Below are 13,286 nucleotides of genomic sequence, written 5' to 3' on the forward strand. Positions count from 1 at the left end.
CAGGCATGCACCAGCATGCCTGGCTAATTTTTGTGTTTTTAGTAGAGACAGGGTTTCACCACGTTGGCCAGGCTGGTCTCGAACTCCTGACCTCAGGCCATCTGCCCACCTCATTCTCCTAAAGTACTGGGATTACAGGTGTGAGCCACCATGCCTTTTGCCCATTTTTTAAATTAGATTGTGTGTCCTCCTGTTATTCAGCCTGATGTGTTTTGTGAGCTCATATTTATTGATACCTTTTACACGGGAGTTTTGGGAGCCTGGTGTATTTCTCCTGAAAGGATTTCTAGTTATCTCTGCCAGGAACCCAGACATACTACATAGGTCTACTTTAAATGAAATCCTTCCTATAGGTTTTAGGCCCCACTAGTAATGTAATTTTCTGCCCTTAATCTTGCTGTGACTCTGGTGATCTTACTTTCTGAACAGCAGCAAAAACAACGACAACAACAACAACAACAAACCAGAATACATGGTTGGAACAGAAATATTTATGGGCACCAAGTGCCCAGGGTATTTGGAGTCATGACTGCCTAGGAAAATTCAGATTATGTATAGTTATGGGGCCATTTTCACTCTGAATTTGAGAGACTGGCAGGGCCAGGTGGACAGAATTTGGTGTTATGACTTTTTTCAGTTAAAAAAAAAATCTGTGATTTATCTCAAAATACTATCTCTTAGAGTGATATATGTGCTCTTTTTGCCCCTTTCATTTTTAATTAACAAATAGCAATTACATATGGTTATGTGGTATGGTATGATATTCTGATATTTATTTACATTGTGGAATGATTAAACCAAATTAACAGATCCATCACCTCACATACTCATCTTTTTGTGATGAGATTATGTGTGTCCTTTTTTATCAATACCCTAGGGATGGCTAATTAACAATTACAGTACTCTGTTAGGGAATAGAAACTCCAAGAGAGGTTGATTAGCTTTTGAAATATCCTAAATAGATGTCCACGTTTCAGAAAGCTTCAACCATTTTTATGTCCAATCAACAGCAAGACTATATGGATTTTCCTTTGGTTAAATAAGTAGTGTTAATGATGTCTGGATTAGCTAGAAATACTGTACAAAGGCCACCTACCCTTGCATGGATGGACAGGATATAGAAATCTAGGAAACTCAATGTGCATACCCTTTGTAATAGTGCTTTTGGTTTAGGTTCCCAAATAGAAGACGTGTTCAAGAAATTATCTGAGGATTATTATTCCCTTACTTCAACTAGAAGATTTGCTGAATCCTGCCCCCAAAATAGTTTCATGTATATAGAATAAGTGTGTCATGCAAAGTTTGGTCGGAGTTCCTAAAAGAACAGGGAGTTGGATCTTCACATGAAGGTTACAAAACAGTTTGTATAACTGTTTTTGACTGCACTTGCTACCATTAAGTATTTGCACAGGCAGGAGAATTGCTTACAACATAACATTGCAACAGCTGCAAGTTAAGAAGGTTGTGTGGTAAAGGAAGTGAAAATGTTAGATCATGGTAAGCAAATACTATCTAGGAACAGTGAAGGGGCATCGTGCCAACTGGATTCCTGAGTTGAAAATCATCCTGCTCCAATAATTTTCAGACTATCCTCATTCGGGAAGGATAGAGAGGGCCCTTGTATGTGTGGATTAAAATAAGTCATGGGATATCTGAGGCCTGGAAAAGATAAGGTTAACCCTTCTCTAGGCGTATTCCATGCAGAGCCTTTGGATGTCTCTATAGCATCCGCCAAAGCCTTCAGAAGCTTGACCTCAACCACCCTGTAAAACCTGGGTGTGGGAGATGGATGCAGTTATTTGACAAAATGGTTGGGAGAGGGGCAGAAATCTTTCTTTGGGTAAAATCATTCTGTAGTTGCTGAAGTAACCACTAATAATTTAATCTGCTTCCTAGAAATCTCTTCTTGGCTCACAGATTTAGGCATCAATAAAAATAGGCAACATTTATCGAGGGTCGTCTTCTCCTTGTGCTAAGTATTTTACATACGTTATGTCATTATGTGTGTACATTTCCATTCAACCCTATGAATGGATGTTTTTAGTTTTTATCTCTGTTTTACGTATAAGGAAAGTGATGTGCAGAAATCATATGAAGTAGGTGTTTGCGCACTCGAGCTTACCGTTTATTTTTCACCACCTGTATCGCTAATCCTCTTAAATGGCAGGAATGGGGCAAGTCAATTTCAACACTCGAGTCTTACGCTAAATCTGTTTATAGGAGTTGCCCCCAGAAAGGGAGTCAGGATCTCCAAACCGTAACACATTTTAACGCTGAGGTTCGCATAACTTCCAGCGCTCCTTCCGCACGAACCTCCCGTGCACAGCGAACCTGCTGGAAAGGACGAGCCTCTCTTGCAGATGGGCCAATGAGATAGCTTGCTCTTGTGAACGACAGGTCAAGTGGCCAATGGGCTCATCCCCGGAGGCCTCGAAGAGCGGAAATTGGCCCTGGAGCATGTGGGTCCTGGGGCGTGGATTGAGCCCCGTCTTCTCCGGCGGCCCCGTGGAGCTGGGCCAGTGGGGCGAGGACTCGCGCCCAGGTGAGGACTGGCACCGGTTGCGGCAGGCCAAGGTCGCTCGGGGGCGGGCAGGGTGGGCTTTTGCTCAAGCATGTGGGGTGAGCCGCCCTCCGGGGCCTCTCCCCTCCCCCTTCGGGGAGGTGCTGAGGGTTGCGGGTCGGGCGGGGGCGGGAAGTCGTTATTCGAGGCCCGGCGCCACGGCCCCAGAGAAGGTGCTCAGGTGGGGGCGGCAGGGGAGGCCCGCGGGAGGCCCAAGTGGACCTCTTATTTGGCCTGAGAGAGGAGATAGAACCCCTGGCAGGGCTGTGGCTTTGGGGAAAGGTGCTTTTCTCGGGGTGGAAAGGGGTTGGGACTCGCCTTCGGGGGCCTTGCTTCTGGTTAGGCCCGAGTCGCGAGGCCTCAGCGCGGAGCACGCACTCAGGGATGCGAGGGAGGCAGGCCCAGACTGTCCTGGGTTCCCTCCCCATTGAACCTTTCGGTCAGCCAAGTATCTGCTACCCTATCCCAGGGGAAAACCCACACTGGGAGAGGGCCCTGTGGGGAGCTACCTGAATCTGTAGAAGTGATGCCGGAGGTTGAGGGAAGCGTGGACAAAGAGGAAGATTCCAGATGTCCCTTAAGGGAGGTTGTCCAGCGCTTCTGAGTATGTAGCTGTTAGCATACTGATTGCTTGGGATTCTTTGGGTGGGGTTGGGGAGGTGTGAGCAGAGTCCTGGCTCACCGAAAAGGGGTGTTAGCAGTTAAATATAGCCTTCAAGAAAGGGAGTCATATCCTGCATTTTAGAGTGTGAAAAAGGATAGTTTAGTTCAATAAATTTTGCAAGTTCTTGAACTGTGTGCACTTATGCTGTGGACTTATGAATTGTGTGTTAATCTTTTCTTGAAATGTATGATTTCTCTGTAGCTAATACTTAAGACAGCTTTTTTATTTTTGTTTGTTTTGAGACGGAATCTCGCTCTGTTGCCCAGGCTGGAGTGCAGTGGCGTGATCTCTGCCCACTGCAACCTCCGCCTCCCAGGTTCAAGCGGTTCTCCTGCCTCTGCTTCCCGAGTAGCTGGGATTACAGGTGCACGCCACCATGCCTGGCTAATTTTTGTATTTCTAGTAGAGATGGGGTTTCACCATTTTGGTCAGGCTGGTCTCAAACCCCTGACCTTGTGATGTACCCACCTCGGCCTCCCAAAGTGCTGGGATTACAGGCATGAGCCACCATGCCCAGTCAAGACAGCTTTTTGAAAGTTAAGAATAGGCTTCTCCCAGCATTTGGGGAGGCTGAGGTGGGAGGATCACTTGAGGTCAGCAGTTTGAGACCAGCCTGGGCAACATGGCAAGATCCCGTCTCTACAAATTTTTTTTTAAAATTAGCTGGGTATGGTGGCAGGTGCCTGAAGTCCTAGCTACTTGGGAGGCTGAGACAAGAGGACTGCTTGAGCACAGGAGGTTGAGACTGCAGTGAGCTAAGATGCCACCGCTTCCCTGTAGCCTGGATGACAGAACAAGACCCTGTCTCTTAAAAAAAAAATTCTTTTCCTTTAAGAAATATTTTTCAGGAATCAGGGGCAAGTCAGGACAATGAGAGGAGCCCCTTAAAGAGGGAGTCTTGAAATCTCTAGGTTATAAAGTGATTTTTTAATTTTTTTGAGACAGAATCTTGCTCTGTCACCCAGGCTGGAGTGCCACGATCTTGACTTACGGCAACCTCTACCTCCTGGGTTCAAGCCATTCTTGTGCCTCAGACTCCCGAGAAGGGGGGATTACAGGCATGCACCACCACGCCTGACTAATTTTTGTATTTTTAGTAAAGACAGGGTTTCACCATGTTGGCCACACTTGTCTTGAGCTCCTGACCTCAAGTGATGCATCCGCCTCGGCCCCCTAAAGTGCTGTGATTACAGGCATGGGCCAGCACGCCCAACCTACAGGTTATGAAGTGATTTTGAAGAGACCTGATGGGCTTTAGATTTGGTAGGGAAGCCAGGGAGAGCCTCACCCCTGGTAACCTGGGAGAGAGAAGGGTGTTAAATGCAACCTGTGAGACTGAGCAAGTATTGTAGGCTCAAAGCAGAAAGACTGTGTACTCTGGAGACTTCTGATGGAGTTTGAAAGAAGAGTTTTTTAGAATTTTTTTTTTTTCTATTTTTTAATTCTTTGTAGAGACAGGGTCTCGTTGTGTTCCTAAGGCTGGCCTCAAACTCCTGGCCTCAAGCGGTCCTCCCACCTAGGCCTCCCAGAGTGCTAGGATTACAGGCATGAACCACTGTGTGTGTGTGTGCTCAGCCTGAAGGAAGAATTTTGTAAAAAAGAATTGGATAGAGATTCGGAGAAGCAACTAAACAGATAAAGGAAGAGAGTTTAGTGCAATCATAGACTGGAAAAATGTTAGGACTCTCATGTAGGAAAGAGAGGCCAAAAACAAAGCAAAAACCCATAAATATTTATTGACAATAATTTTATGATATGGCTATGTTAACTATGAAATTGTTTATAGGCCAGGCGCATAATCCCAGCACTTTGGGAGGCCCAGGTGGGCTGATCGCCTGAGGTCGGGAGTTTGAGACCAGCCTGACCAACATAGAGAAACCCGGTCTCTACTAAAAATACAAAATTAGCCGAGCATAGTGCTGCATGCCTGTAATCCCAGCTACTCAGGAGGCTGAGGCAGGAGAATCACTTGAACCCAGGAGGCACAGGTTGCGGTGAGCCAAGATTACGCCATTGCACTCCAGCCTGGGTAACAAGAGTGAAACTCCGTCTCAAAAAAAAAAAAAGGAAAAGAAAGAAATTGTTTATAAACCAAAGTCATCCTCATACATAAAAACTGCCTTAGCCAGGTGCAGTGGCTCACGCCTGTTATCCCAGCATTTTGGGATGCTGAGACAGCAGATCACTTGAGCCCAGGTGTTTGAGACCAGCCTTGGCAACATGGCAAGACCCCATCTCTACAAAAATATACAAATTAGCTGGGTGTTGTGGTGCATGCCTGTAGTCCCAGCTACTCAGGAAACTGAGATGTGAGGGTCACTTGAGCCCAGGAGGTCGAGGCTGCAGTGGGCAATGATCATACCACTGCACTCCAGCCTGGGCGACAGAGGGAGACCCTCCTAAAAAACTGCTTCCTTATACAACAGCTAGTTAACTTACAGGACTGAATTTTGTGAGAGGCTATTTGGGTAGAAAATATAAGTAAGTTCAAGGAGGACATGGGCCTCTAAGGGAGGGGTTCCCAACCTCCAGGCCACAGACTGGTTGGGGGGCCTGTTAAGAACTGGGCTGCACAGCAGGAGGTGAGAGGTTGGCGAATGAGCAAAGCTTCATCTGTATTGACAGCTGCTCCCCATGGCTTGTAGTATCACCTGAGCTCTGCCTCATGTCGGATCACTGGTGCCATTAGATGCTCATTGTGCAAACCCTCTTGTGAACTTCGCATTCGAGGGATCTAGGTTGCATGCTCCTTATGAGAATCTAATGCCTGATGATCTGTCACTGTCTCCCATGACCCACAGATGAGAACATCTAGTTGCAGGAAAACAAGATCAAGGCTCCCACTGATTCTACATTATGGTGAATTGTATAATTATTATATTTTATTATCTATTATAATGTAATAATAGAAATAAAGTGCACAATAAATGTAGTGCATTTGAGTCACTCTGAAACCATCCCCCCACCCCTGGGTCCATGGAAAAATTATCTTCCAGGAAACCAGTCTCTGGTGCCAAAAAGCTGGGGGACCACTGCTCTAAGGGATTGTTAATGAAGGGTGTTTAGGATATTACAGATCAAATAGAAGCCTTTGAAGTGAATATGTTGTAGAAGGCTAGGTGTGTTACTGCACTGGGTCAAAATACTATTTTAATGCTTTGTGAGTGTGTCTTGAAGGAAAAGGAAAACAATTGGGAACCTTAATCTTTTGAAAATGCTGGCAGGTAATTAACCAGAACAGGATCGACACACGTGTTCTCTACAGCCTTTCCATGGATACTTTCCGACCATCGTTCAGGGGCCAGTCTCCTGTCCACCCATCCCAATGCCAGGCTGTACGGATGCCAGGCTGTTGGCCACAAGCTTCTAAACCTTTGGACCCAGCTCTGGGCAGGGGAGCACCTGCAGGCAGAGGCCATGTATTTGGAAAGCCAGAGGAACCAAGCACACAGAGGGGGCCAGCACAAAGGGTAAGACCACTTCTGGATGCATAGGAGTGGCATACAGCTTACCTGTGTGCCATCAGAGGAAGTAATGGATTTCAAAGTGCTTGCAGGGCTGGGCATGGTGGCTCATGCCTGTAATCCCAGCACTTTGGGAGGCCGAGGCAGGTGGATCATCTGAGGTCAGGAGTTCAAGACCAGCCTGGCCAAGATGGTGAAACCCCGTCTCTACTGAAAATACAAAAATTAGCCAGGCATGGTGGTGGGCGCCTATAATCCCAGCTACTCGGGAAGCTAAAGCAGGATAATTGCTTGAACCGTGGAGGCAGAGGTTGCAGTGAGCTGAGATCTCGCCACTGCACTCCAACCTGGGCGACACAGCGAGACTCCATCTCAAACAACAACAAAGTGCTTGCAAAACTGGGAAGCCCTAAACAGAAACAAGGTTGTCTTTTTTTTTCTTTAACAAGTAGATACATCTGGGCAAATATTTCAAATCTAGAGTTTCTAGAGGTATGAAAAAGTACCTCATAATGAACGCTAGATGGACTTGGTAAGTACCATAGGTCCTCTAGCTTGCAATCATCCCTCCATCCCTCAATCTGTAATTGTTAGGTCTAAAGGTACAACCTCTTGTTTTCTAAATATTTAGATTTTCACCCTGGTTTTGGCTGTATGATACTAGCAGCAATTTCTGCCTCTGAGGTAATAATACTTTTGTTCATTTTGGAAGGCTCATTGCCCAAATCTTAAAGGATCTTCAATTATTGCTGCTGCTGTGTGAACACTTAACGTGTATGTTCTTAAACTTTTAATTATAAAGTAATTTTAAGAATAATGTTTGTCTATAATTAATATGTCAAAGAGAGTCAGCAAATATAGGAAGAACCTAATAATGAAGTTATGATTATTTTAAGTAGAGTTTACATTTGTCAAATGTATTATTTTTGTAGGGAGAAAAGTTTATGAAAGTAATCTTAACGTGTTGACTCAAATGAATTGCTTGAGTCTATATGTAGCTTTTATTCATGTCAGATCCAACTGGTATAACAGTAGTAGACATTCAAGACTGCCACAGGAAAACAGTAGCAGGTTACCCAAACCTCTGATACTCATAAATGATCCAGCTTTTTTGAAATTTATTAACCAGTACACTTGTTCTCTCTTGCCTTTAATATGCAGAAAATAGAAAAATGGAAAAGTTAATTCTGTTCTGTTGCATTTTGTTATACTGTTTATCAAATCAAAATGGAAAAATTAACTGTTCTGTTGCATTTTTTATACTGTTTATCAAATCAAAATGGAAAAGTCAATTCTATTCTGTTGCATTTTGTTACACTGTACACATCAAATCATGGGCCATAACTGTAACTGTGCTTTAAAACCTAATATCATGTAGTTACAAGTATTTTTTAAAGTTTATAAAATGTTTCCCTTTATTCTTATAACATGTATAGAATTTGAAGATGATTTTTATTATATACCAAGACTAAGAAAGCCCTTGTTTCTGGGGTTTTAAACTACCTCTTAGAACTTTATTCTCTGACTTTCCACAGGAGTCTGTGGGTTTGGTCTCCATGTTCCGAGGCCTGGGCATTGAAACAGTTTCTAAGACCCCTCTGAAACGGGAAATGCTTCCATCAGGTATGTGGAAAACTAACTCGAGAAATTCAGTGGTATGTAGGATTGGTTTCTTCTAAAATCCAAATGGTTTATTTTCAGAAACATAACTGTGCTTTTTTTTAAAAAAAAAAAACTATACTTTAAAACACGTTTAACTCATAGTCGTTGCTGGGGTTTGGTTCTTTCTTTCAGGTAGAGGCATTTTAGGTCGAGGCTTGTCTGCTAATCTGGTACGCAAGGACAGGGAGGAACTCTCTCCCACTTTTTGGGATCCAAAAGTGTTGGCAGCTGGGGACAGCAAGATGGCAGACGCCTCCGTTGGTTGGAGTAGGTGGGTAAAGTTACTCTCTCAGGTAACTATCAAATTCAGATGGAATATCTCTATAAGTTCAGAGAGCAACTCTAAGAAGGGTTATGTCATCTCATAATCAATGTCTGGTTTTATATTAAAGAATGCGCATTTCCCAAGAGTAGTCAGCAGCTGTTAACACAGCTAGGCATTGGAAAAGGGTAAGAAGTAGTTCTCCACTGGGCTGTTCAGAAATTCATTTGTGCTCTTAAAAAATTACCCTGATCGTGGTGATTTTTTTTTTTTTTTTGAGATGGAGTTTTGCTCTGTCGTCTGAGCTGGAGTGCAGTGCCTTGATCTTGGCTCACTGCAACCTCTGCCTCCCAGGTTCAAGCAATTCTCCTGCCTCAGCCTCCCAAGTATCTGGGACTACAGGCATGTGCCACCATACCCAGCTAATTTTTTGTATTTTTAGTACAGACAAGGTTTCACCATGTTAGCCAAGCTGGTCTCGAACTCCTGACCTCAGGCAGTCCACCCACCTCGGCCTCCCAAAGTGCTGAGATTACAGGCATGAGCCACTGTGCCTGGACATTTTTTTTTTTTTTTTTTTTTTTTTTGAGATGGAGTCTCACTGTGTTGCCTGGGCTGGAATGCAGTGGGGCAATCTTGGCTCACTGCAACCTCCACCTCCCAGGTTCAAGTGATTCTCCTGCCTCAGCGTGCCAAGTAGCTGGGACTACAGGTGTGCGCCACCACACCCAGCTATTTTTTTTTTTTTTTTTTTTGATACAGTCTCGCTCTGTCGCCAGGCTGGGGTGCAGTGGTGCAATCTTGGCTCACTGCAACCTCCGCCTCATACCCAGCTAATTTTTGTATTTTTAGTAGAGACGGGGTTTCACTATATTAGCCAGGTTGGTCTCAAACTCCTGACGTCAGGCAGTCCTCCTGCCTTGGCTTCCCAAAGTGCTGGGATTACAGGCATGAGCCCCTGCACACAGCCATGGTGATTCTTTAATAATGTTGAGTCAAACTTTCTCCTCTATTCTGCTATGGAAGATGGCTTTGACAGTCAATATTAATAGCAGTTGGTGAATGAGTCATGGTGGCATATGTTGTATTTTTTTTTTTTTGAAATTGGTTCTGTCTCTGTTGCCCAGGCTTTAGTGCAGTGGTGTGATCTCAGCTCACTGCAGCCTCGACCTCCCACGCTGAAGTGATCCTCCCACCTCAGCCACCCGAGTAGCTGGGACTACAGTTATGAGCCACCATACCTGGCTAATTTTTGTATTTTTTATAGTTCGGGGTCTCACTGTATTGTTTAGGCTGGTCTTAAACTCTTGGGCTCAAGCAGTCTGCCCACCTCGGCTTCCCAAAGTGCTAGGATTACAGGCGTGAGCCACTGTGCCTGGCCTTGGCATATGTAGCTTGAGAGAATTTGAAACTTGGATCCCTTTTGCTGACTCCTCCAGGAAGAGATTGTGAAGTTGGGGGAATAATCTGGATAGGACATAGCTATTACAAAAAGCCCTAATTTGCCTCTCTCTCCGCATTTCAGGATGCTTGGAAGAGGGATTTCGGATGCTTCTTTATTACCAGTGGGAAGAGCAGCAGGTGGTATCGGCAGAGGAGTGGACAAGCCTCCCTGTGCCTTCAGCACACCTTCCCGGGGTCCCCCGCAGCTGTCATCACCACCGGCTCTGCCCCAGTCTCCCCTGCACTCTCCAGATCGCCCTTTGGTTCTGACTGTGGAACACAAGGAAAAGTAAGTCAGGAGCACTGCCTTATCTACTAATGATCGTGAAAATTCTCCATTTTGGCTCGTGCGTAGTATTGTAAAATCTATTTTTGTTGGGTCCTCCCTGTGCAATAATACTGCGGGGTGTTTTGTTTTTTGCCAGTGGGAGATTGACAAAGAGATGGGACAATTTTTTTTTTATTTTTGAGACGGAGTCTCATTCTGTCACCCAGGCTGCAGTGCAGTGGTGCATTCTCGGCTCATTGTGACCTCCACCTTGTGGGTCAAGCAATTCCCTGCCTCAACCTCCCAAGTAGTTGGGATTATAGGTGCCCGCCATCACCCCCACCTAATTTTTTTGTATTTTTAGTGGAGATGGGGTCTCACCATCTTGGCCAGGCTGGTCTTGAACTCCTGACCTCGTGATCCACCCGCCTCGGCCTCCCAAGGTGCTGGGATTACAGGTGTGAGCCACCGTGTCCGGCCAAGGTGGGACAATTTCTGAAGTTAAATGTGGTTGACAGTGGACATATAGCATGCAACAAAAGAGTGGACTCACGGCCTTTTGTTTCCTTCCCAATTGAGACAATTCTTTGTTATGTTGAAGATAAGGAAATAATTTAGGAAGAATATCGTGACACTTAATCTTTCTCCATAGAACTCATTCTTGTGTTTTTAGTTAATGGGCCTAGTTTATTTGGTAATGTTACTAGGAAAGGTAGGGTGACCTTGCTTATCTAATTAGGGCTTGCTAATGATTTGCCTTCTAGCCTTCAGAGCTTGCTTTTGTAAGTGTTGCCTCTTGATTTGTGTACCTCTAGCAAAATGTGAGAAAATGTTACCTCCCGCAATCTTTTTGTTGTTGGTTGTGTGGGTTGGTTAGTTATTTTGTTTTTTTTGTTTTTGATATATACAGTTGCTTTTTGTTTTTATTTTCTAGAGAGTTTATTGTGAAGCAAGGATCAAAAGGAACACCTCAGTCTTTGGGACTGAACCTTGTCAAAATACAATGTCATAATGAAGCAGTTTATCAATATCATGTGACTTTCAGGTATTCACAGCTTTCATTTGTATTGTTCACTTCTTAAAGGTCAGTAAAAAAATAGTTCCCCTGGAATAACTGAATATTGTCCTGGACAGTTCCTGGTGGACATCTTAGTGTGATAATGCATTTACTCACATCCTTACAGGAAGTTTAAGGTTAATCTTAAACTTTGTGTATGATTTGGCTATATTACCAATCTCGATTTTAACTTCATAGGGTGTAGATTTATACATGAGGCTAGAAGTTAATGTGAAATTAATGAAGCTTAAGTTCAGGGCCTTTTAAAACTTGTATTAGGTGTCTTCCATGATCTTTTAACTTAATTTTGTATGTGTAATTTTGTATTCTTTTTCTTAAAGAACCCTCCCCCCTCCCCCATCAGTGGTGTGAAATCCATGCCCTATGAAACCTGGATCCTTCCCTGCGTGAGCCATTATACCAACATCTGACATCTCTCTAGTGACAGTCTAGGGTTAAATTTAGGGGTGAGAAAAATGAAAGAAGATAACTTCAGTTTTATATCAATAATTTTAGGATTACTATTTAAAAATAGTTTATATTAGTTTGTGTTCTCTTTTAATATCTTAGAGGAGTCATTAGCTGGAAGTTCTTAGCTGGAATTGTGAAAATGAGTGTTTTGAAATACCTGTGAAGAAAATGAGACGATGAAGTCTCAGGTTTTTTTAATTGAAAAATAATTGTGTATATGTATAAGTACAAGATGATGTTTTGGTATATGTATACATTGTAGAAAGATTAAGTCAGGCTAATTGACATATGTGTCACCTCACCTACTTACTGTTTTTTTTGTGGTGAAAACATTTAGAATCTCTTTTAGGAATTTTGAAATACACGCTATTGTTAACTATGGTTACCATAGATCACTAAAACTTACTCTACCTGTCTATCTGAAACTTTGTACCTTTTAACCAACATCTGCCATTTCTCCATACCCCTCAACCCTCAGCCTCTGGTAGCCACCTTCCTACTCTCTGTTCACAATGAGTTCTACCTTTTTAGATTCCATATATGAGTGAGATCAGATGGTATTTGTCTTTCTGTGCGTATCTTATTTCACTTAGCATAATACTCTCCAGATCCTTTCATACTGTCACAAATGACAGGATGTACTTCTTTTTAAAGGCTATATAGTATTCCATTGTGTATGTATACCACTTTATCCATTCAGTGGACACTTAGATTGATTCCACGTCTTGCTTGTTGTGAATAGTGCTGCAGTGAACATGGGAGTGCACATATGTCTCTTTGACACACTGATTTCAATTCCTTTGGATAAAATACCAAGAAGTGGGATTGTTAGATCATATTAGTACTATTTTTAGTTTTTTTAGGAAACTTCCATACTATTTCTTGTCTTTTTTTTTTTTTTTTTTTTTTTTTTTTTTTTTTTTTTTGAGACAGGGTCTCAATCTGTCACCCATGCTGGAGTGCAGTGATGCAATCTCAGCTCACTGCAACCTCTGCCTCCTAGGTTCAAGCAATTCTCTTGCCTCAGCCTCCCTAGTTGCTGGGATTATAGGCAAGCGCCCCATGCCTGGCTAATTTTTGTATTTTTTTTAGTAGAGTCAGGGTTTTGCCATGTCGACCAGGCTGGTCTCAAACTCCTGACCTCAAGTAATCCACCTGCCTTGGCCTCCCAAAGTGCTGAGATTACCGGCATGAGCCACCATGCCTGGCCAGAAACTTCCATACTATTTCTAAAGGTGGCTATACTAGGAAGGCTGAATTTGTGAAGGGCAGCTGCTAGTTGATGACACAAGAGGAAGAAGTGGAGTGAAAGAGAGAAGAAAGGAACAGTTAAGGAGAAAATATTCTGAAGGTATGTTATAAAGACCAAAGGAAGGACTCATTTGAATGAAGGTAATGAGAAGGTGGTTGACTTGGCCACAGGAAAAAAAGCAAC

At 43.5% G+C, this 13,286-nt stretch overlaps 1 protein-coding gene across 6 annotated transcripts in view; it reads left to right on the forward strand.

Annotated features, from left to right (window-relative positions):
- PIWIL2 (piwi like RNA-mediated gene silencing 2) overlaps positions 1–13,286 on the forward strand; it is a 100,270-nt gene that overhangs the window by 13,225 nt on the left and 73,759 nt on the right. For 3 of the 6 annotated variants that reach the window (XM_055295629.2, XM_055295624.2, XM_055295628.2), the window contains exons 2-7: positions 2,296–2,542; positions 6,449–6,694; positions 8,224–8,311; positions 8,483–8,621; positions 10,138–10,344; positions 11,258–11,368. In XM_055295629.2, coding sequence (XP_055151604.2) covers positions 6,497–6,694; positions 8,224–8,311; positions 8,483–8,621; positions 10,138–10,344; positions 11,258–11,368 — 743 coding nt within the window. In that variant the 5' untranslated portion in view covers positions 2,296–2,542; positions 6,449–6,496. Of the gene's footprint in view, positions 1–2,295; positions 2,543–2,701; positions 3,165–6,448; positions 6,695–8,223; positions 8,312–8,482; positions 8,622–10,137; positions 10,345–11,257; positions 11,369–13,286 lie in introns of those variants that run through there. The other 3 variants (XM_055295625.2, XM_055295626.2, XM_063611431.1) reach the window with 3 other exon arrangements.

This window comes from Symphalangus syndactylus, chromosome 10, assembly GCF_028878055.3.
Source record: "Symphalangus syndactylus isolate Jambi chromosome 10, NHGRI_mSymSyn1-v2.1_pri, whole genome shotgun sequence".
Taxonomy (NCBI): Eukaryota; Metazoa; Chordata; class Mammalia; order Primates; family Hylobatidae; genus Symphalangus; species Symphalangus syndactylus.